At 38.9% G+C, this 25,874-nt stretch overlaps 1 protein-coding gene across 2 annotated transcripts in view; it reads right to left on the bottom strand.

Annotated features, from left to right (window-relative positions):
* The window catches only part of ZBBX (zinc finger B-box domain containing), a 156,021-nt gene that overhangs the window by 54,569 nt on the left and 75,578 nt on the right, over positions 1-25,874 (bottom strand). For both annotated transcript variants that reach the window (XM_063441033.1, XM_063441032.1), the window contains exons 11-13: positions 21,602-21,702; positions 21,385-21,494; positions 11,372-11,451 (exon numbers count right to left, since the gene is read on the bottom strand). In XM_063441033.1, the coding sequence (XP_063297103.1) occupies positions 11,372-11,451; positions 21,385-21,494; positions 21,602-21,702 (291 nt within the window). The remainder of the gene's footprint in view (positions 1-11,371; positions 11,452-21,384; positions 21,495-21,601; positions 21,703-25,874) is intronic.

A 25,874-nucleotide genomic window follows, 5' to 3' on the forward strand; every position in this document is an offset into this window, starting at 1 on the left:
CAAATTTGGACCATCGACTTTAAAGAAGATAATATTAAAAAAGATAATAACCACATTATCGATGTTATTTTCCCATATGGAAAATCATAAAGAGTATACAATATGAAATAATTGAATTATTATTGCAGGTATGTCGGGGTTTCTTTGCTGTTTTAAACAGCAACCCTTCCTTTTTCTGTGTCTGAGTTTTAGCTGATATTAACGATCAGCTCCTTCAGTACGTTGCCACGTTTACTCACCTGATAGTAGTAATCAGTCCTGCTGCTAATCAGTGCAGCCTATTTAGGCAGCAAATCTCAGTACCTCCTTGCCTTTGCGTGGTTTCCTGTTCCCCAGAAGTCTCCTTGTTACTGTGTGTTCCTGGTTCCTGACTCTGGCCTTGTTCCTGACTTCGCTACTCTCTGTTCTCCTGATCCTGGCTCGTCTGACTACCCGCTTTGGTGCCTGACCCCTGCTTGCCTCCTGGACTTTCCTTTTGGTTATTACTTTATTTTCTATTTATTAATAAAAAGTGTTTTTGCATCTGTTCTGTCTCTGTCTGGTTCCTGGTCCCTAACAAGGTAAGACTGAAATAGTAACCATGTAACCATAACCCTGTGACTATGGTTGGGAGGATCTCAATAAGTGTGGGTGACCACCCAGTACACACAGGTGCTACTCATTCTTTGTATATTATTGCGTATATATAAAGGGGTTTCTTTCTCTTGGTTATCAGGCTCCCTTGACAAAGGCAATTTTGCAGAAACGTTGGGAGGTGGCTTGTATTTTTCTCCCTCTTCTCTCTACTTTTGGCATTTTTTATTTTCTGGTAAGAATAAGTTGTTGGGCTGCTTTTTTGAGTATCTACTCGATTTTGTATCTAGGTTAGAATCTTTGCTTTTTGTAGTGATTTAACATTTAGGTATGTGTAACTGTGATACATTGTGTACATTTTTTGTATTATTATTGTGGCATTATTTCCAAGATTATTTTAGTTTGTTGTTTGTATCTTGGGATACCTATTTGTTTTGGACCCAGTCAATAAATAGTTTTTTGAATCTTATGGTTCTGTTCCTCATTCAGTAATGTCTAAAGACTGAAATTGTAAGTCAGATGCTTAATTTGTTTGTATTTTTGCAACATTCCAAAAGTCCTACTCCCTGAACCACACAAGATTTGAAATACCACATATCATTGACCTCCATTCATTTTCTATACTTTGTAGAATTTCAAATTTGAATCCAAAATAGCCAAACTGTATGTCAGCTATGTTTGCCATTCAGATATTTTGAAAAAACAAAACACATTTATAAACGAAGTCCTGATAATTCTCATTTTAGTGTATACATCTACATTTAGGAATATAATAAAATAAATCACCAAAAACAAAACAAATAGATTTTTTTTAAAAAAATGGTGAAATGCATTATGTATCAGTTTGAAGTAGGATTAAAATACTTGTAAAAGGGTAAAATTCCAGTTTCACTCGGACAGCCACTAGAAGTGCTTCCTCTGAAATATTTGAGTAAAATGTGGCTATTTATATCAGGTGATCTGGTAGAGACCATCTGATTGGTGCAGCGTGGTGTTTTGCCGCACATGCACACTAGCCTCCCAATGCTTTTGAAAGCATTTGATTGGCTAAGATCATCAGTCTTGATGATCACAGCTAAGTCAGTGGGACAGCAGCATGGAGAAATGGTAAGTAATACTGCTTAACCGGGTGGGCGGTGAGACACTTAACCCCTTAAGGACCAAACTTCTGGAATAAAAGGGAATCATGACGTGTCAGACATGTCATGTGTCCTTAAGGGGTTAAAGGGACACTATAGTCACCCAGACCACTTCAACTCAATGAATTGGTCTGGGTGCCAGGTCCCCCAGATTTTAACCCTTCAGATGTAAACATAGCAGTTTCAGAGAAACTGCTATGTTTACATTGCAGGGTTAATCCAACCTCTAGTGCAGGTATAGACAACCTTCGGCACTCCAGATGTTTTGGACTACACTTCCCATGATGCTTTATCAGCATTATCGGTGTAAGAGCAATATGGGGGATGTAGTTTACAACATCTGGAGTGCCAAAGGTTGCATATCCCTGCTCTAGTGGCTGTCTTCCTGACAGCCGCTAGAGGCGCTTCTGCGACGCTGAATGCGAAATTTGCATCCAGCGTGCAGAATGCCCATAGGAAAGCATTGAGAAATGCTTTCCTATGGACTGTTGTGATAAAATTCCAATTGACTAATTAAGTATGATTGATTGATCACTAATGAGCAAATTAATCTATTATAGATAGTTAAGATGGCACTTGTCTGTAACTGTGTCGCACTAAGAAATTCAACTAAGCTGACATTGCATAAAATACTGAAACTGTGTTGCGCTGACATTGCATAGAATATTCCATAGCGTGTCTGGCCAATATCCAAAAAGGCCCTTGTGCGTAAGAGAGGGACTTGGTGCTAGAAAGATAAGAGTAGGGACATAGATAGATAAGATACCGCATGTGTCTGGCATGGGCCTTGGGGGTCATGACCGGCCTGATCAACCGTACTGACTACCTAACGTGCATGACAAGATACATGCTGGGCTGCACTGATAAGAAATCTTGAAAGATGACAAACTTGGTAAAAGGTATAAAAGACGGGGAAACTTGGCACTCACTTGGAGAACTACCCACCTGTAATGCGGACGCGTGTTGCTGGTCTCTGCTGTTCCCAGAGAGGGTCCCTCCAAGCCTGACTGTCTGAGTTCCCCCGGTCGTGCAGCGAGGACGTAACCAAGCCCCCTCTAAATGGTGATGTATACTTAAGTTGATATATCTAGATACTAAGCTGTTTTGATGTGAATGCATGCAACTACTTAATGAGAATTAAGCTTACTTTGTCTTGGGTCCCTTTGTGGACAATAAAGTGTGATGTGAATTCTTATCTGCAACTTGGTCTCTGTGTGATTTCTGTTTCCTATAGCCCAATATACTCATTCCGAAGTGGGTTGTGTGCCCGCCAATATCGTTATCAACCTTATTAGGTGATTGATTATTACTTTTTGGATATTGGTGCTTCATGAATTTAATGATTAGGCACAACAACTGTTTGAATGCGCGCGCAGCTCTTGCCGCGCATGCGCATTCTGCTCCACTCGGGAGCTGAATGTAAGTAACTGAAGGGGTTTTAACCCTTCATCACCATGGGAGTGGGGCGAGTTTGTTTTCCTGACATTATAGTGATCCTTTAAACTTCTAACAGGTCACAATAGTAATAGGAATACACAATTGTATTCCTATCACTATAGTGTTCCTCTACGATTCAGATTGTGATGTTTGTAAACAATACACAGTACACTCTGTATTATTCATTGCTCCTATTTTGTATAATACTGTCAGACTTGGAAGATGTTGAAATAGTTTTAGTGATGTATTTTGTTATCTTGCAGTGCTTTAACAATGTAAAACTTTCTTTATGTCAACATTTTTTTATGGGTTTTATCTGGTGTTTGTGCATGGGTGAACCACTGCATCATAAAATAGTAGTGTTTTAGTGTACAAATAGATTTAGAAGTTACTGCTACTACTTTTATCTCATCATTAGTAAAATATTATATATATATATATATATTTAACAGTCTAGCTGAACTTAAAAGCATTAAACCACAATGTTCCAGGCAACGATCATTCAATACTCTAATGTATCTCCTTTGTTTGTTTTTGGCCAGCTACATAGTGTGCTATCATTTATGTTACAATTCATATTACTGTAAACACTTTCAATTCAGAATCCATCTTTTTCTTTTACCAAGTTGGAGCATCACTCAATTCGGGTATAAACAAAGACCAAAACTAACAAGAGTAGCTAACAAAATGTAACATGCAATGCATAAAAAGCACTTACGGTAAACAAATTCTAACATATATTGTGCATAAACCATCACCATGACAACATATAAAGCATGTAATAATATATTAATCTCTGCATGTCTGATTCTGAAATCAGTTAAGGGAATCAACACAGTAAAGGCAATCAATGCAGTAAAGGAGGAGACTATATTTAGAGGACATAGTCTTAAATTAGAGGGGCAAAGGTTTAAAAATAATATCAGGAAGTATTACTTTACTGAGAGGATACTATATGCATGGAATAGCCTTCCAGCTGAAGAGGTAGAGGTTAACACAGTGAAGGAGTTTAAAGGACCACTCTAGGCACCCAGACGACTTCAGCTTAATGAAGTGGTCTGGGTGCCAGGTACCTCTAGGATTAACCCTTTTTTTTTATAAACATAGCAGTTTCAGAGAAACTGCTATGTTTATAATGAGGGTTAATCCAGCCTCCAAATCCTCTAGTGGCTGTCTCATTGACAGCCGCTAGAGGCGCTTGCGTGCTTCTCACTGTGAAAATCACAGTGAGAGCACGCAAGCGTCCATTGGAAAGCATTGTAAATGCTTTCCTATGCGACCGGCTGAATGCGAGCGCGGCTCCTGCCGCGCATGCGCATTCAGCCGATGACGTCGCGATCAAGATGGAGAGGAGGAGGAAAGCTCCCCGCCCGGCGCTGGAAAAAGAGGTAAGTTTAACCCCTTCCTCTCTCCAGAGCCCGGCGGGAGGGGGTCCCTGAGGGTGGGGGCACCCTCAGGGTACTCTAGTGCCAGGAAAATGAGTATGTTTTCCTGGCACTAGAGTGGTCCTTTAACCCCTTAAGGACCAAACTTCTGGAATAAAAGGGAATCATGACGTGTCAGACACGTCATGTGTCCTTAAGGGGTTAAGCATGCGTGGGATAGACAGAAGGCTATCCTAGCTATAAGATAAGGCCAGGGGCTGATGGGCCGAATGGTTCCTTTTTGCCGTCACATTCTATGTTTGATGTAACTTTCTTTAAAAGTGTTTATCTCCTGCTCTGTAAATGTAACTTTAATTACATATAGGAGGCTCCTACAAGGTCTAGCAAGCTATTAACAGAGCAGGAGAAAAGAAATTCTAAATTAAACAGACTGTGCAATAAAGGAAGTGTAAACATTACATGACTAGGGCTGCATAAACAAAATGTTTAAACTCCTAAATGGCCGGCAATTGGGCAGTGAGTCTGCAGGTCATGATCTATACACCAAAACTACTTCATTAAGCTAAAGTTGTTTTGGTGACTATAGTGTCCCTTTAATATCTGTCATCAGACAACCATTATATTATTGTAAAGCACTGCTGAATAAGTTGGCACCCCAAAAAATAATAATAATAATAATTGTGCCTTTATACACATAATTTGCCTGGTACCTGTTGCTTGATCTTTAACACATACTCTTTAGAACAGTTCTAAGGATAGATTTTTTTTTTCAGATTATCAAATTAATAATGGCTAGAATGAGGTGATAAATGCCTAAATCAATTTACCTTTAAGACCCATACTGAATTAATTGTACTTGTGTATCTTTTTGTCAGATCTATTTAGGACATCTGATGTCCATGGGACAAGTGATTATCTTTGTGCCAAACTTTATTATCCCATGTATTGTAATTGCACCACTTGTATAACTGTAGGTTGTAAGCCTTCTGCAATGACAACTAACTATATTTCTGGACTTCATCATTAGATTGATTTCCTTTTTTCTGACAGTGCCAATAAAATCATAATGCATATTACAGGAGAATAAAATGACCTTTATTTTACAATATTGGAGAATACTGGAGCATTTCTTCCTTTGAATAAAGAAGGCAATGACATCTTATGGAATAATTCAATTTAGTTATTGGGGGTCTGTTTACCAAACAAGATAAGAGAGGAGTAGTGTTTTCAGACAAGGCTACCATAAGCAAAACTCTCATGGAAGCTTCAATAATTCTTTAATGCACTGATATCATAGCAATGCATTCTTATGTATGGGAGTAAACACAGATCCCATCCCTAGCTTGCCAAAAGGACCACATATTACATAATGTCACGGGAATATCTTGCAATCCAAATCATCTCAGTGTTCTGTAGCAGAAGATATGGCTAAAGATCAGGATTGTTGGTGGTGCAGAATGGATGAAATGCCAGTATGTGTTCATCATTACAGCTCAGATTATTTTTTAAAAGCAATGCACAGTTGCAGAGGCAGTTGCAACATATTGAGCATTGGGTCAAACAACTGAAAATCTGACAGAAGGTGGGTAAAGTTGTCTGGCAGAAAATGAGAGCAAGAAAGGTAGGTAAGGTATTTCCTCAAAGATTTCAAACTACATGAATTAAAAAAATCAATGGTATATTATAACGTAAAGATTATTTTAAGATTTTAAAAACGTTTGATTTTGTTGTTGCCTTAAGGTTTAATGTTGATGGGAGAGCACAGCCTCCAAGAGCCACGGTTTCATTTTTTTCTTCCATGGTTCTTTTGTATAAAGACAGACCATTCCCTAAGATATCAAAAACATTAGACAGGGTTCCTTTAAGAGGAAACGGACTAGCAAAAGCCTTTAGACTCATTGATATCGCTACTGTCACTGGCTTCAAAATTAAAAATTGCCATTCACTCTTTATATTAACTGAAAAGTAACAAGTAACTCAAATACCCATCCCCATAATACCAACCGCTCTGCCAATCATTGTGCGTGCATTAGTACTGCACATGTTATCCATTACACGTTTTAGACTATAACAACTACACTGATCCATTTCATCCTGCTGTCCAAGTACACTTCATCACAAATCAATACCACCTTACTCATTTATAGAAAGTGTTTGGCTATTCCTGAAGATTTTCATACAGCACCAGAATGGATTTATATTTGAACCATTTAAGTAAGATTCCCTTACAAACACAATATATATATATATATATATACCTTTAGCAAAAAAAAAAAACACAACAAACCACTTACTCTGTGTTATAAGCTAGTTGTGTGCACTGGTCATGCACACTCTGGCATTTTATATGTAGTATATTTTAAAGATGATGTACTTAGCAGCTATTATCTGGTCATCTTCCTCAACCCATATGGCCTAGTATGAGGTCTTACGCTATGCATTGTGGGATAAGGAGTGGCAGTGCATAGCTGCAGGTTGGCAGTCATATTTTTAGAGAAGGAAGGAATTTCAGAGGTTGCAGCTTGTTTAACCCCTTAAGGACACATGACGTGTGACATGTCATGATTCCCTTTTATTCCAGAAGATTGGTCCTTAAGGGGTTAATGGGCACATTAGCTTGATATTTCTCCAGCACAATGAATATATTGTATTTTAATACTTACTTGAAGTTGACATTATCTCCCACACCTTCTATGAATGGTCAACGTTCAGAAGAAAATACAATCTTTAGATCTTCCCCAAAATGTTAAAAGGACAAAGAGGACACTCTAATTTTAGGGGTGTAAGTCAGGGTATGACCAGGGGCATTGCAGAATACTAACTAATTATTACTAGCGATTATATAGTGCCAATATTTTCTGCAGCACTTAATTATAGAACAGAGATACTGTATTTAGAGGTGAAGAAAGCTCTGTTCAAACAAGCTTACAACAACCTTCTAATTTGTGAGGACTTGATGTAGGCAGCTGTATATCGCAAGGTGTCATGCCTAAGGAAACGTAGTTTTACCCCCTGCAATTTCCACCGCTTTAACTAGTCATGGTTATACAGTATTAACAATTTATGCTGCTAAAATTTGAACAAGAACAATGTATTTTATTTACACAATCTGATTTCTAAACACATTTATTGTAGTTCAAGCACACATCACTGTGAGTATTTTTGCTGTGGAGCTATGTTAAAATGGCTCCTAGAAAAGAGGTACATTAGGATAGAAAAGAGTGAGCGAGGGATTGGAGCCTAAAATAGGGACTATCCTTCCTAAATAGTGACACATGGGAGGTATGCAAATGGTGTAGTTTAAAAGTTTTTTTTTTAATTTTTTTATTTTATATAATCATTAGTCACATATGTATTGGTATTAGATAATTTGGTTTGTCAAAATATATTAAGTTAACTATCAAACCTACAAATTGTGCCAGTCCCTGTACTGCACAGATACACTTTGTTCTAATGAGCGCCACCTGATATAGGTTAACTTTAGAAAAAAATGCAGCTCTCAAAATACAGATAAAGATAGCTTGTTTGAAAGCTGTTTCTCCACTACTCTGTGATGTAAGTAATTTCAAAAAAAGACAGACTATACAGAGTCAATGGCATGTACACAGTTAAGCTGTCTCTTAGTAATAAACCAGGTTTGGTAAACAGTTCATAGAAGGCATTGCAAGAAATAAGTCATTGTATTCTCCAGGGTCATGGATTACAAGGACATCAGACAGACTACACTTGTCTCGGCAAATAAAACTGGCAAAAGAACTCAAACCCGGGATTAAGAAGTACACTGACTAACATGTAGGATACCAGTAATATAAAAACTTCGTAGCTGCCAGGATTATAACCTAATTGCAAAAGACGCCATACTCTACAGAAGCACCAAATATAAATACCTTTAATCAGATATCTCAAACTCTGCCCCGCAGACAGGGCCGGACTGGGAAAAAAAATTAGGCCCGGGCATTTTTCAATCAGAGCGGCCCCCTAAGAAGGGGGCGGGGCCAGAGAGGGTGTGTTTTGTCATCACTAATGACAAGCACGCCCCCTCTCAAAGTGAGCATGTTAGTTCAATGCGCAGAGCCCCACTGAAGAGCTCTGGCATTAGAAAAAGGCCCTGAATTTGTTCTGCGCAGCGCAAGCAAATTTAATAACATGCTTGCGCTGTGTTTGCTTTTAAATTGTCTCTGGTGTCTCCACAAGTGGGATACCAGAGGACAAAAGGGCCAGGAAAGTGTATGGTGCATGTGTTTGGAGCCTGCTTGAGGGATTGCGTGTGTGTAGAGTGTGGTGTGGTATTGTGTAAATAGGTCAATTTCATTTGTGTTTGTGGTGTAATATGTGTGGCTAGGGGCTGTAGAGAGTGTGTGTATAGGGAGCATAGTGTTATAGGCGATGTAGCGAGTGTGTGTATACGGGTTGAAGTGTGTGTGTATAGGTGACGTAGTGTGTGTAGGGGTTGTAGAGAGGGTGTGTTTAGAGAATGTTGTATGTGTTTGCTGACAAGGAATGTAGTGTGTGTGTAGGAGATCTACTGTGTAAAGGACCCAGAGTGTGTATAGGAGATTGTGTGTGTGTGTGTGTGTGTGTGTGTGTGTGTAGAGGATTAAGAGTGCATATAGGGTAAGGGATCTAGCGTGTATCTGGAGCGTAATGTGTGTAGTGGTGCAGTGTGAGGGGTGCTTTAGTGTGTGTGTATATATATATTTGGACATATTGTATGCGTGAGGGGCGCAGTGTGTGTGTATGTATGTAAGAGGGGTGCTGTGTGTGAGGGTGTTTTTATGTGCCGTCACATTCTAGGTTTCTAATTTTCTTAGTCTGTTCACTCACTGAGGGTTATTTTATTTATTTATATATATATATATATATATATATATATATATATATATATATATATATATATATATATATATAAATAAAATAACCCTCAGTGAGTGAACAGACTAAGAAAATTAGAAAGAGCTCATATATATATATATGTGTGTGTGTGTGTGGGAGTGTGCTGTATATGTGTGAGCGAGGGTGCTGTGTGTGTCTGATGGTGCTGTGTGTGTCTGAGGGTGCTGTGTGTGTGTCTGAGGGTGCTGTGTGTGTGTCTGAGGGTGCTGTGTGTGTGTCTGAGGGTGCTGTGTGTGTCTGGGGGTGCTGTGTGTCTGGGGGTGCTGTGTGTGTCTGGGGGTGCCCTGTGTGTGTGTCTGGGGGTGCTGTGTGTGTGTCTGGGGGTGCTGTGTGTGTGTGTCTGGGGGTGCTGTGTGTGTGTGTGTCTGGGGGTGCTGTGTGTGTCTGAGGGTGCTGTGTGTGTTTGAGTGTGCTGTGTATGTTTGGGTGCTGTGTGTGTGTCTGAGGGTGCTGTGTGTGTCTGAGGGTGCTGTGTGTGTTTGAGTGCGCTGTGTGTGTTTGAGTGTGCTGTGTATGTTTGGGTGCTGTGTGTGTGTCTGAGGGTGCTGTGTGTGTCTGAGGGCGCTGTGTGTGAATGAGTGCGCTGTGTGTGTTTGAGTGCGCTGTGTGTGTTTGAGTGCGCTGTGTATGTTTGAGTGCTGTGTGTGTGTCTGAGGGTGCTGTGTGTGTTTGAGGGCGCTGTGTGTGTTTGAGTGCGCTGTGTGTGTTTGAGTGCGCTGTGTGTGTTTGAGTGCGCTGTGTGTGTTTGAGTGTGCTGTGTATGTTTGGGTGCTGTGTGTCTGAGGGTGATGTGTGTGTCTGAGGGTGCTGTGTGTGTGTCTGAGGGTGATGTGTGTGTGTCTGAGGGTGCTGTGTGTGTTTGGGTGCTGTGTGTGTGTCTGGGTGCTGTGTGTGCTGTGTGTGTGAATGTATATTTTATTTACATTTAAATATATATTTTTTATTAATAAAAAAAAAAAAAAATTATACCCCCCCTCCTCCCTTCTTACCTTTTAGCCTGGAAGGAGGGGGGGGGGGGGTCTGTTCTGCCTGTGGGGAGAGGGGGATCCGTTCTGCCTGGGGGGTGGGTGGGGTGCCGTGCAGCTTCCTTCCCTGGTGGTCCAGTGATGAGAGTGAACTTTAGCCTGAAGGCTATAGTTCACTCTCGCGAGATCTGAGCGTTGCCGCGGTAACCGCGGCAACGCTCAGACCTCGCGAGAGGACCCGGCGGAGCTGCTGGCTAGAGCTCCGCCGGTCCTCTCGCCTGCCTTCCTACCTCACTCCCTCTCCTGCCGGCGGCCGCCTGTCAGTGTCTCTGGGCCGGTGAGGGAGATCTTTGATCTCCCCACCGGCCCATGGAGACACACAGCAGGGCCGGCGCTCGGGTAGCGCTGGCCCTGCAGGGGCTGGCAGGGGAGATCCTGTGATCTCCCCTGCCGGCCTTGGCCCCACGGCCATCGCGGCCCACCGGGCATTTGCCCGGTATGCTCGATGGCCAGTCCGGGCCTGCCCGCAGATGTTGCTGAACTACAACCCCCATCATTCTTTGGCCATCTGTTGCACTTCGAGAATTCTGGGAGCTGTAGAGTTTGAGATCCCTGCTTTTTTTTTAAAAAAAAAAGTGTCAAATATTAGCTTTAAATCTAATTACCATGTAGGGGAGACAATAGCTAGATATGGCTAAGACAGAAAAGGCAACTGCAATTATTTACACATCATTTCGCGAGGATGGCAAGTAATGTGCATCATGTCTGTTAACTCATGGACGGTTGAAATTCTCAGTGGATGCAGTAAAGTCACATTCTCTGTATATTTCATAAAGTAGGATTTCCAAGTTTTAAACAGATTTGCTTGACATTTCACTGATTATAGAACGTTTGTATGTATTTGTTTGCATAAACAAAGCACATCAACACACAAACACATATTAGATACAAATATAATTTAGTATATTTGAGATCCTACCTTTGCTGGTTGTTAACTTCTTTACGTTCCACCTCAGACACTGAACAAGCTCTAGTTTCTTCAAGATCTTCCTCTGGAGGCTAATTAAACACATTCACTTCCTCAGTATATGTAATATACACACATAAAAAATAACATACTTCAATCCGTAATAAATGCAGAAAATAATAAAGTCTGTGGCTTCAACATGAATATGAGAAATGGTAAATTAATAACATGCTTATTAGAGTTCTTGTATGAAAAGGTTGGATGCCAATTTAAGCTGGATAAAATGACTTATTTTTCATAATTACTCATCAGTCATAAAATGAAAAGAGTCCAGAAGAAAAACATCTCATTTAACATTTGAACAAAAGCTAATATGAAGTAACTGGGCAAAGGGAGTGCACCAAGAATGGCTAAAATATTCAATTTTAAAACGAATGGTAACTGATCAAATGCAGCCTAGCAACAGCAGTCATTTTCCAGAAAGCACATTTAAAGAATTAGACTTGCTCGATCATGCATTTACATTTATGGTCTCTGACCCATTTAAAGTTAAACTTTATTCATGTAATCCAAAAAAGATTGGAGCACATTTTAACCAAATTAGCAGAGAACCGTATTAAATGTCATACATTTAGGCTGTGCTGAGCCTGCCTGATATTCTACTTCAGTGGATTATCCTACACAAAATGTAAAACTTTTGTCATCGAACGTTCTGCATAAGTAAAATAAAGTAATAAAATAAAATAAAATAGAAAAGGCGATAAACAACTACCAGAGCAATTTTTTTTATAAATATGCAACATTTATTTATAGGTTAAAAGGAAGTTATATCCTAAAAATGTAGTTCAAAATGATATTGGTTTAAAGCCACCTTCGCACAAAACAATGTTGATTTTTGCACCGGATGTCTGATAGCTTAATTTGTGCTATCAATGAGCTTGTTTCCATGGTTATCGGTAAATTGGTCCTATTAAGCACTAAAATTACCAACAGCCAGTAAGTAGGTGATTGCAGCATAAAAACACAGGCAGGTTTTCATGGCTGACATTTTTAATATCTGCAGACTACTCATGAATGCATCCAATGACACTGTCCACCACTTAGTATTTGTTGTTTTGTGACTTGAACGCACAGCATGAAAAAGGCATGTTTTACAATGCTTAGAAAATCCATCAGGACATTATAAAAGGATGGTTTAGTGCATCTCACCTGCCACTCTGCCTTGAAACATTTCACAGCCATGCCTAGCATGGAAACCAGGTGGTAAATTGCACTTTGCAACTTCAATTAACCTCTTCAAGAGGCGTTAAAACTTTCATCAGCCACTAATTACCAGTCATTAAACTTAATATTTTGTAGAATAGAAACAGAAATTGATTACTAACATTTCTGACAGCCATTTAAGCGACTTGTCAGTAAACAATCTTGGAAACAAACACAAACACACAAAAGTCCTGCACTCAAACTCCTACTACTCTTGGGCGGCAGGAGAGGCTATATTATTCATCAGACCATGTTAGGGTTGCGCCTTTTTGGGGAAAAAAAATACTGCCCATGTTAATTTGCATAGTTAATTATATATGCATGACACAACGTCACCTGATATTACATAACATGTGGGGGAGTGACATAAGAGGGAAAAAACATTTGGATGGGGAAAATTCCCTAAATCACTAATACACAACTTACAATGTGTGTTATATATCTGACTGCAATTGTACTATTGTGTATGTGTAGCAGTGTCAGGGCCGGTGCAAGGAATTCTGACTACACAGGAAAAAGTGCGTTTTGACGCCCCCCCCCCCCCCCAAAAAAAAAATGCACCTTTGCCTCTGTCTTGTAGCCCCCCTTTTCAATTTCTTACCCGCATTAGTGTTTCATATCCACTTGAATGTCTTACCCATTTGTGACTTACACCCTTTAGTGTGTCTTCTACAACCCCTCTTATGTATTTCTTACTTCACCGCCAGCGCCTTTCTGTCTCTTTCTTCCCCCCAGCCCTTATCTATCTCTCTTGATACAGGCAACAATACATATATGCACAAATACACAAATACACAGACACACAACCATACAAGCACACAGACAGTTATTCAGGCACACACTCACAAAGATATACAGACACACAGTCATAAAAGGCACACAATCAAGCAAACACAGTCATTCAATCTACACATACAGGTAAACGGTCATACAAACACAGACATACATTCATACAGACACAGGCACACAGAGAAATACAGACACAGACATAAAGAAACATAGAGATAGGCATATAGAGACATACATACACAGTGATACAGAGACATAAACATGCAGACAGCCATAAAGAGACATACAGACAAGGCATACAAAGACATAAATACACAGACAAACAAAGAACCCTGCACACTGATACCGTGTAAATGCTCCGGTCATCCACAGTGGTGGATGATCCGTGTCAGGCGGACATCGCTGGATCCACCTGTAAAGTCTTCAAAAGGAATAAATGCAGGCAAAACTCCAATAGTAAGGATGGTATATTTATTGATAGGTGGACCACCCCATAGAAAGTGTGACGTTTCAGCTCAGCAGAGCCTTAATCATGCAATAAGTATGAAAAATATGTATGTCTGTGTATGTACACAGGGTGGCTAATAGATAGACCCCCCATCTGTCGTGCAACTTCAACAATGTGATCCACACACACGAAGGTACACACACTGACACACATGCAGATACACAGATACAAATATACACAAGCTGATACACATTTAGATAGACAGACACACATATACACACAAACACTGACAGATATACAGATAAACACATACAGACACACATACAGATACACACTGAGAGACATACAGATATACACATACACACTGACATACAGATACACACACACACTGACAGACAGACACACAAACAGACAGACACACGCACGCTGACAGACATAGATACATGCACACTGACAGACAGATACACACAGACAGTGACAGACATACACACAGACAGACATATAGACACACACACAGAAATAAAGACACACACACAGAAATACAGACACACACACAGAAATACAGACACACACACAGAAATACAGACACACACACACACAGATACACACACCTGCTGATCAAAATAAACACTTTTCTAGCCACTCTCTTGTTTCCTACTTTGTGGGTTCAGGAGGGTGGCTTACCTGTGATCCAGTGTGCTGCCAGAGGTAGTTGGAGGAGTTGGTCCTGCCCAGCCCCCCTCCTCTTTGCCTTCTCCTGCTCTAGTCTTTTTGGGAGGAAGTCATCTCATGCTGATGAGAAGGGGGCCGGCGGTAGCTCCACCCCTGCTGGGCGCCAGCCGCGCTGTGTGCTACAGCGGGAGCAGGGACATGACGTGTTCATATCTCCGCCCCCTCCACACAGTCCGCGGCACTGCAGGTTGGTGCTCGGCCACGCTACAAGAAGTGATCGGCAGGAGAGGGGCGCTGTGCGCTTCCCTCCTGTTGGCCACCCGGACATATGCGCTCCCGGGCCGGTGCGCCCTGAGCAGTGTGCATGTATACGGTCTAAGTGAGTGTGTGTATAGCAGTGTCATTGCCTACGTGTGTACAACAGTGTATGCCTACTGTTGTCTGAGTGTGTGTGTCAGTGTGTGTATACTAGTACAAAACAATAGGTAGGGCCAGCAGTGAAAATGTGGGTGTAAATCTCAAAGATCTCCTTCCATTTACCTCACATGCAGAAGAAAAACAATAAGGAGCCGCAACACCAAAATAAATGTCAAAGAGTCGAGTTGAAATGTTTCACACTGGTGGAAAAAATCTCTTTGACATTTATTTTGGAGTTGCGGCTCCTTACTGGTTTTCTACAGTGTGTGTATACTGTGAGTGTGGCAGTGTGTATTATGTATTATGTCTGTGTTGTTGCAGTTGTGTGTATATAGCAATGTGTGTTCCTGTCATGTATAATAGATGTGCATATTTTCTCACCACTCTCCCAGAGTCCTGTCAGAGAAAAATACCGGTCTATGCATTGCCTGTACTGGCAATACTAGCCTGGCAACCCTAGCCCAAAAACATAGAACATGGTTTTCTTATACATATTAGAGCCGATTAATATTATAGCCATTGCAGCTGCCTAAGAGTAGTGGTTATTTTGGCTTAATTTTGTATTTGAACCATAGAAAGAAGCCAAATATGGGCTTTCTTACAGGGCAACAATTTATTTTTGTCTTTAATTAATTGAGACATTTTTATAGCTCTTTTTGGCCTTAGCAGTTATTGTCACAAGGCCCTGGTAAATTGATCCTCCTTTAAAATAACATAGGTTCACCTTTTGTGCTTAGGATTGGTTAACCGTACTACTGTGCAAGCTATACCTTATTCTCGTCTTACACAGCAAATGTTAGACCTTTGGCTTTTTAATATGTCTTTTTGAATTTCCTCATTTTATTATTTTTTGAGTATATAGCAATAAAAGTTTTTTTTCCTTGTCTTACATACCTTATGGTATATCAAATTTGATATGCGTGTGTTTTCTCTTATGGGTAACCGCAATCTGAGGTCTCTCTAAAACCCTATACATTCCCTTCAGGAAATATTTTTGTTATTTAGTTTCTGTGTGTAGCATTGATGTTTGATTGCAGTTGGGTGTTTGTGTGTAGAGTATGCTTTTGAATGCATGGATGTGTTGCATTGGCGTTTGAATACAGAGGTGTATTTGTGTGCAGTATCAATGTTTGAATGCAGGGGTGTGTTTGTGTGCAGTATTGGTGTTTCAATCCAGGATTGGTCCCCTGTAACACATTCTGAACTCCCACGGGCTGGTCACGCTGGCCAATGCAACTCATAGACATTTTCAAATAACAGAGCCACTTTAACATGTAAAATCTTCTTTTTGATACAGTTATTAGACTAACCATGTGAATGTGCAGACAAACATACAAACCAAAGCAGCAAGCTGGCTTTAATTCAATTCAGTGTGATATTTAGAAATGAGACAATGAAACTGAAGTCAGCGACTTTTTCAGTGTTCTATGATGGCAATTCACTTCTAAAGTGAATGACAACATAATGACTTGAAGTTGCATCTGGGAAAATTTCACGAATCAATATTTTTAACTTTGCAAAGGTAATAAAGTCTCTAATACTGACAAAACAGAAGAGGTCTGACAGGAAGTACAATGTCAGAAAGTTCAAACAAGATCACCAAACTATAGTCTGCATTTAAATTCTGTTCACCTCGTTTTGCAACAAGCAAATCGGAAACAAAGAAAAAAGGACAATGTTAGGTTTATTATAATGTCATGTCCTATGAGCTTTCAATGTAACATGCATTTTCTTATAGGATTATTAAGATTTTTGTGGGTGCACCAGGATAGAGGGTAGCATTACGTTTTTCTAAGGGTAAGCGGCAGCAGCTAAACAGTAGCAACACTGTTGGAAACCAGACAGAAACCAGCTGCTAATTAGTGGTTAGTGGTTTCACGGCCTAATAGTGGGAGCCACTAGCTGCTACTTATAGACTGAATTTAAAGTAGCTGTAGCTGGTAACTTCCTGTCACTATTGGTGACATTTTCCATTTAGGTAAACAGCTGCTATTCGTTAACAGTAATGGCAAGCACTTTAGTAGGTACTGGCTGTCAATAAAAAGTTGTGACAGCAGTGGAACCAATTCCTAAATGTTAATATTAAAACGCATCCTTCAAACTCCTCACCATTGTCCACTTGGAGCCTCAGCACTGCAGACCACTATTTCTATGTGATATGTACACATTTAATGTTACAATGTCACAACTGGAGCACATATTTGGGACAAGTAATTCAAATAGGGCCAAAAAAGGAGGTCAATCCCCATCTGTGCAGGACACAACATTCTAAAATGCCCCTATTTAGATATAAGAACAATGGAGGACCATCATACATTTGAGAAGAAATTAAAGGTGTGACTCTGTGATGCTGCCCAGCAAACGTGTTGGAGATTTTGTAGTAGTTTTTGCAAAACGAATATATATGCTTACATAAAATGAAGTAACTGCAGGAACCCGCCCCACTTGAAGTGGTTGATTTGGTTTACTAAACTTTTGAAAATTCATATAGCCAAGTCCTCAACGACACTTATGATCAGGCATTTTATGCACAAAGTGGTGTTAGTGTCTCTTCAGTCAGCATTCTTCCTATTTGGTATGCTATAATCTTTAGTAAAGTTGTTTTACACTGAACATCTCAGATTAATTTGGGATCTGCCTGTGAGAGCTGCCAAGATCTCTGTATGTTACTAATCTCTAATGTAATCAAGAGCATTGTAGCAACACTGTCGTGTTTGAAATGTAGTCATTAGTAGTCTATAGACAAACTTCATTAAATTTCTACACAAACTGGGAGACAAATGCTATACACACTGTAAATAAATCCACAGAACCCTTACTGTATACAAAACTCAGACTTGAATTATACAAATATGAAATAGCGATATAATTAAACATCCTAAAACACATTTTAAAATAATAATAAACGCATTTAGCAACTGAACTGCACACGCTATGTGACTTACTATAAGGAAATATTGGTAGAGCTTATTAAAGGGAACCTGTCATGAACTAAACACATTATCTGTGCATTGCGCTTGCAAAATGTGTCAGCAAGATTATATATATATATATATATATATATATATTTTTTTTTTAAATCCCTCTTGGTTGACACACTCGCTTTAATGTGTTACCAGGAGGGAGAAGGGTAAGGCAGACAAACTTACCTGGGCATCTTGCCCTTTAACTCTGCCCTCTTATTCCAAGTCTACCTCGTCATCTATTGGCAGCTTTGGCTGCAACGAGATGCCATAGGTATAGCTGCCATTGTGCTGTATGATGACAGTTTCCGTCAGACGCCAAAAACAGCAATCTCCGTTTTTGTCAAAATTAGGGTTCTACGTGTTTGTCATGTCTCTGATATATCTTTTGTGTTCAGTTTTTCATAACCAAACAAGCTTGAATCAGCAAACCAGACATCGCATAATGTCGCCATTAGCATTTTTAGACACGGAGTATGCCATCTGTTTCGGTGGGCAAATTAATTCACCAAATTGCAGCTAACTGAAAAGCGAATTGCAGGATATAGGCTAAAGTAGCCGAGTGGCAACTAAATGCCTAAATATTGCCTAAATATTGCATTTGGTATTTAACGAACTCCAAAGCTTTTGGATAATTTTTATAACAATAACTGGCTGATCACGAGAGATAAATTCCACAGCCTCCTGACGGCCGATAGCACCATATCTCATAGTTCCTAAAATGGTGACAATATTAATGGTGCTCTAATGAGGTTTTTCTTTAGCACAAAACTATTTCACAATTTCAGCATTGCTCACCCAATGCCAAACATTTAAAACCCATCATTTAAACGGCCAATGGGAAAAACTAATAAAAAGAAATACAATTTTAGACAACAATTTGACCAAGGTAAAATTGTGTCATAAATGCCATGCTATTTCTGCCAGCATGTACACTTTAAGTTTACTATTGTTTTTAACCGCCATCTCAAACGCGATAACAAATGTGTTTACATCTCACAATGATTGATGAATTTATTGTAACAGAGCGCTTAACACTGGAGGTGACTGTTATATGGAAATTACATTCATGTTAGATAAATGGTCATTCTTAGGTTGTTCGGGGAATTAATTTTATGTGGATCAACATTTCAAATTATTGACAGCTCACTTATGTGTAATGAAAGAAAGCAAATTAACTATACAAATAAAGGTTAATGCATTAGAAATTATTATGCTAGAATAAGAGGTATTGCCCTGAAATTTACTGTAGAAATTAAATCAATTAAACTACACATGCTGATTTCTAAAAATCTAGGAGTTTTCAAGCAGTCCTAACATGAATAATAGATAGAATTACTCAATATTAAACCAAGTTTAACCTCTGATCACCCAAACGACTATGAACTACAAAGCCCATGATCTTTCCCTAGTCTATGTGCCATAACAATATTTGTTACAAGATCAAGGGTGCTGTAAGTGATCAACAACTGAAAAGCCATAGGTTGCCCATGTCTATGTTAATAAAAGCCACATATCTGTAGCTGATAACAAATTCCAATACAGTAGTTACAATAGTTACAGTGTATAGGGGAAAACAAAAGCTAGTTAGACAGGACAGAAAACAACAATGGGGTAGGTTTTCTTAATTATAATCTAAATGACAAAAAAAAAAAAAAAAGAAATTGTGCTAGAATTCACAGATACAGTTTGTTGCACATTATACAAAGGTTTACTTCAACCACCATAAGCACGTCTACTTTTAGACGTGGTGACTGTAGTAGGAGTCTGTATGTGCAGTGTTTCTGCTAGAAACGCTAAACATACTGAGAAAACATACTGTGAAATCCCCACTTTTGAGCCTGGGGTTAGTTACACCCCCAGTATCAGATTGTCAAAGGTTGTGTGCAAAAAAATACTGCATGCTGTCAAATGGTGTATTGACTGCCTGCAGGGGGAAGTGTTTGTCTCACCTCCTTCATTGTTTTCAGCCCTCCAAGCCTCCCTAAACTATTAGTATTGCTTTGTTTTGTTTTGTTTTTTTATTAAAATCTCTATGAAATGCCTTTAATTGAGGACCTAGCTGACGTCGGATGGAGGCATCGAAGGCAGTGCTGGAAGCTTCAGCAGGTACGCAAAATGTAGGTAGGTCTTATACACGTGCCCAAAAGCATTTTAGATTTAAAAAAAAAAAAGTAACCCATTAACTTCTGAAAACAGAAAAAAATATCTGTTTTGCTCAATGGAAGATATCATGGGACAGTGAAGGTTGAGAACTATAGAGACAAACATTTTTGCAGAGGGTGTTTTAAAGGAATACTTCAAGTACAAAAACCACTACAACACACAACCTAGCGCTCCCATTGTAAGGAGTCAAAAAATGTTAGAACGATTTGATTTCTTACCCGGGGTATGCTGGGTGGTGCTCCTTGCCTAAACTATTGATGGAGAGACTGAAACTATCAGTCATTGGCTGGGAGCGATCAGCTGACATATTCAGCCAATGAGCATGCCCTACAATGTAGGGCTTAGTTCAGGGGAGCTAATGGAAGCATCAGCTTGTCAGCTACCAACTCTTTGTTTTCAGTAGGGGTAAACCCCAGGCAAGACATTTTACCATTCCAAAACTGTTTAGCTCCTTGCAATAGGAGGGTACCAGGTGCTTGTAGGGTTCCTTTAATGATTTGAAGGGCTTCTATAGTGAAACAAGATCAAGGTAGCAGCACTTTGTATATCTTGTTGAGATCAGAAAGGAAGGACTATGTTTACGTTGTTGAATATCCAAACAAAGAGAAAATCATTTTTAACTGGTATCTTGAGAGGCAAATATAGCAGTTCATGAAATATTTTTTGAGGTTGAAGAATGAGAAGAAAGAGACATATAATCAAATATGACACAGATTACTCATGATCAGTTAATTGTGCAAATAGTACTGGGAAAGAAGTAAAAAGGGGGGAAATGATATATGGCTCAAATCATATATATTTATAAGATATATTTAATTATATGTGGGAAACATAGGCCATTAATTCTATGATTTGTTTCCCTTTTCTTTTTACATTATTTAAAAAAAAAAAAAACATAAAACTGCTATGAAGCCTCAGATGTTAGATAGTTTGTGACTAGTCTTAACATAGACTTTCCTCATACTTGAATGTATATTATTGCCAATGGGTAGGACGATATCTGTCAAAGCTTAAGCATTTTAGCTGCTGTGGACTCTGGTTACCATGATGTTCCAGAACAGTTAAAGTGCCAAAGGTCAGCACTGCTGTCCTAAAGGTTGCTTCCAGCAGTAAGGGAGCCACTCTCTCTTTAACGTGACATATGTGACATGTCATGATTCCCTTTTATTCCAGAAGTTTGGTCTGTAAGGGGTTAAAGAAGGAGCTGCTAAGGAAAAATATACTCTGTTTGTCGTTGATATTCATTCACTTTAATTAAATAATGCATATCTGACATGCTTTAACCGAAGCACAAGTCATTTCATTACCTCATCTAGTTCCACAATCTTTACTGCGGGTTCATGCATCCCATTGTTAGTAACATGTTTCTCTGGCTTGAACAAAGCTACATAATGTTCATGGTCTTCAATTTCTTCAGCTTGAAAGGATAACAAGCAGGTAAGAATTAGTGCAAAGTCACTTGCCTTAATGTTTCATCCTCTTGTTTTAATAAGGTCAATTACAATACAGCAGGCATATACTAACCTGTCAAACCATCATAATCATTCAGGTCATGCACCGAGACAGGAGTACTAGAATATCTTCGTTTATCTAATGATGTACTGGCAACATAATTAACTGGGGTTCTGGAAAAGAAAGATTTTCTATTAAAGACATATACAGCTTAATACATATTCACACTCTATCTGTAGTTGCTGTTGCCAACGTGATTAAAATTTCAGGTAAAGTTAAATAAGAGGATGTCATGAAATAATACATTAAAAACTCTCCAAACCCTAAAGCACTTCAACCGTGAAGTGAATTACTTCAGGAGTTAACTGTGTTCTTCCTTGTCCTATTTCATAGAAGTGTTGAGTTCAAGAGAAAATGTCAGTTTTATGGAATAATTTGGGATATTTTAGGATCCAAACTCACTCCAACTGAACAATTCTTGAAGCAGAAGTTTAGAGATTCTATAAGGAAACATTTGTTAATGTTTCCCTATGAAAAGCATTGTACTGGACCACACATCTCCCAATTTTTGCATTAGAGGAAGGGAATACATTGGGCAGAGCCAGAGGAGTGAGAATATTGGATTGCCATTGGATAAAAAGGAAATGAAAGTTTATTTTTTAGTTCAGGAGAGGGGATAGTACATATGGACTAAAGTAACACTCCAAATATTACATACTTTTTAATGTTGGAGTGTTCCTTTAATATTTAAGACAACTGCATAATGTGTTGCAGATAATATTTCTGTTGGGATTTAAACTGCAGTTATATAGAGGTTTTTAACCAGAAAAGTCTTTAAAATATATAAGTTTCTGAAGTCTGTATACTACACTTTTAAACAGATCCAGCAATCAATAAAAATGTAAAATGAATTTACGATGTGTTATTTAATATTCTAAATATAACGAGAACCACAGGATGAAACAAAAATTATTTTTAAAAAAGTGACCTCACAGCAATAATGCTAGACTTTGGGATGTAAACAGATGTACAGCTAATAGAGTTATTGTGTGGCATGGGGAGATGGATTACTTACATCAGAATTCATCTCTGGAACCTGACATTTGTGGGGTAAACCCGCATGAGAATGATGTGATTATGTTAGATTGACAGAGCAAACTATTTTTTCTCATGGATTTTTCTTGATGCTATCAGCGTCCATGGGAAAAAGGTCTGTTTTTATTCATCGCATAATTTCTGAGGTGTCATTACCACTTATGTCTATAGCCGCAGCAAAGGTTTCTACTGTGAAATATCAACCTTGAAAAATCCGATTGGTAAAAAAGTTGCTGGTTGCCAAAAAGATTACTTAAGTGACCAATTGCAATTATTACAAGTGTGTGTGGTTAATGTATGAAGTGTGTTAAATTGATTATTTCAAATACTTAGTAAAGGGGACCATTCCATGCCTCTTCTATTTGTTTAAGGTATTTGGTTCAGTAATTTCCCAGAACACCTATTACTTGGACTGTCAATAATTTGATCATACTAAGACTTGGGCTATTTTATTCATCCTGTATTTTATCTTTCCCCTGGTGCTTTATCTCTCAGGTTTACATCCAACTATCTGCTAACTTTATGTAACAACATTATTTGGATCCCAAATTTCATGCCAAGTGCATAAGTTATTACTTGCTTGGATGGTCTTCATTATCATGGTAATCCACATGGGAATGTAAAAGCATTTGTAAGCTTAGGGACCAGGCTGCCACAACCAGAAATGAAAACACCTATAAAGAGTTTGTTGACAAGTGAATAACCTTTGGATTTCTTTAAAGCAAACAAGCTTGGACGCCAAGTTTAATGGATATGGGATGGTTAATCCCAGCCTCCTTCCACCCCCCCCCCCCCCCCCAAAAAAAAAAAAAACATTTTAGAATTGGTGAACTATTTAGCAATTGTGTATATTGGCAAAGACAGAACATATGATAAAAGCTCAGAGAAACTGCAATATCTGTTATTCCCAGCTCAGGTATCAACATTTTTTTTTTTTACTCACTTGTGCCATTACAGAGAGAACCTATACCATGTGCCTATCAAAGTGTTCCTGCCATTTAAGGCAATCCAGATCTAGAATGTCTGGAAGTTCTTTCTGAACGTGAGATACAGCAACCCCAGATGATTGTTTTGGCCTTCTTTGTACCTCATCAGTGAGGTGCAGCAAATACCCTCTAGGCACAGTGAGCATGGAGTCTACATCTAGATTACTTTCAAAACCTCAGAGAAACCTCCATACCATGATCTTTGGTTTGCCTTCACCTCAGTTCTCAAAATAGTATTAACCCTATATCACACAGTGCCTAATGTGCTGCTGTGGGCATGTATCTTTGAAGTGAGCTCTCTTTTTGGAAGCCCAATCTGATGTGCAAATATTGCAGAGATATAACTTTAGTTTATACTCTATGTAGAGAATAACATTTTATCTATTCATTTTTTTTTTACATTTGGCTTTATTAAATGCCACCAGTTTTGCATTACAGGTACATTTCAATACCTTTGTTATGCTACTAGGGGTGATTTGGATTGGAACTCAACTGCAGCTTGTAATCTCCCTAATTACAATAGTGAAGAAATGGAGAATCCTTAAGTATCAATACTGTAGCTTTAAGAAAAGAGAGAATCTCTGGTAACTTGATTCAACCGAAGTTTTAAGTGTTAAACTTAAATGAATTGCATTTAGGCAATATTCCAATAAGAAGAAGTGCAAGTAATCAACAACACAAAGTTCATTATTAAGTATTTCTTCAGAGATGCATTAAGTAACATTAGTTCATGAGAATAATCTTCAATAGGAACAATAATAAAGTAGCAAAGAATATTTGCAAAGCAAGAACAGTTCATAGTGAATAAGCATGATGGGTGTTGTCCTTCATGAGATTAGTAACTTGAAGCACTGAATGTAATTGCAAAGCAAGAAACAGTTCATAGTGAATAAGCATGATGGGAGTTGTCCTTCATGAGATTAGTAACTTGTAGCAATGAAGGTTTGAGCAAGCAAGCGTTAGTTCATTAATAAATGATTTTGTAGACAAGTAGCTGAAAGATATACTTAAGGCTAATATGGGTAGTCCTCCAATAGTTCAGAGATATGGTCCACTAGTAAAGTAGCAAAGTATCCGTTCTCCAGTAATCCTTTATGGCATGCAGCAATCCTTGCATTTGCTCAAAGGCTGGAACGGTTTGTCTGAGCTTGTGGAGAGGTAAGTCTGGTGGAAGTAGCTCCCAGTAGCTGAGCCTGTTGAGCCCGCGGTCTTGCGGAGGCAGCTCACACGTTAGCTCACACAATCAATCACCAAGCACCCTCCCTCTGGCCCAGTCTCCCTAAATACCGTCAGAGCTGTGTCAGAGGGTGGTGGGGTCCGGCTCCTCACAGCTGAGTGCCGAACCCGGAAGTGTTACTCCATGACAACCTTGCTCTATGGGTGAAATAATGGGGATATGTATTGTATTTGTCATTCACTTCTTATTTATCAGACAAACAAATACTAAATGAAATAGTTTCTCTAAAATGTCCATTTTGGCTATTCTATATAATATTAGTCTAACAAAGACGTATTAAATTCATGAACAACGCTAATGCTATTTTATCTATCAATTAATTTTACCGAACTCTGTATCATTTGACATCTAAGGCAGGGGTAGGCAACCTTCGGCACTCCAGAGGTTCTGGACTACATCTCCCATAATGGTCTTAAAGCCATAAAGCTGGAAAGCATCAAGAGATATGTAGCTCACAACATCTGGAGTGCTGAAGATTGCCTACCCTCGATCTAAGGGATTATAAAATAATGTGCAATATCTATTTTTCTCATTCTAAAAAATGAGTAGATGTTATGTCTTGCCCAATAGATTGATTCATTCACATAGTTAGATAGTTACATAGGCTGAAAAAAGACTTGCGTATATCAAGTTTAGCCTTTCTCACACCTGGTTTTGCTGTTCGTCCATAAGAAGGCAAAAAAAAAAAAATATATAACTTAACTTCGTTGTACAGCTTCCCTAGGGGACCTTCTCAGATGGCTTCCAAACAGCCAATATATAATATAATAGGCACACAGCTGTAAATTTGCAAAAGAAATGAGCAGCATAGAGTGCAATATTGTTAAAGAAAAATGCAATTGCGCTACAAATATTGCACTCCCAAGAATGGATGAAAACTACGTCCTCCTATATCTGTGGATTATGCTACATCTATCAGGACTCCAGGTAGATATCAAAGAAGATGTATTAAAACTAAGTTTGCAAAATTAAGAAGAAAATATAAAATTGCATATAGCGGTCCAACAAGTTTCTTCCAGTCGCTAGC

The sequence above is a fragment of the Pelobates fuscus genome, chromosome 2 (genome assembly GCF_036172605.1).
Source record: "Pelobates fuscus isolate aPelFus1 chromosome 2, aPelFus1.pri, whole genome shotgun sequence".
Lineage (NCBI taxonomy): Eukaryota > Metazoa > Chordata > Amphibia > Anura > Pelobatidae > Pelobates > Pelobates fuscus.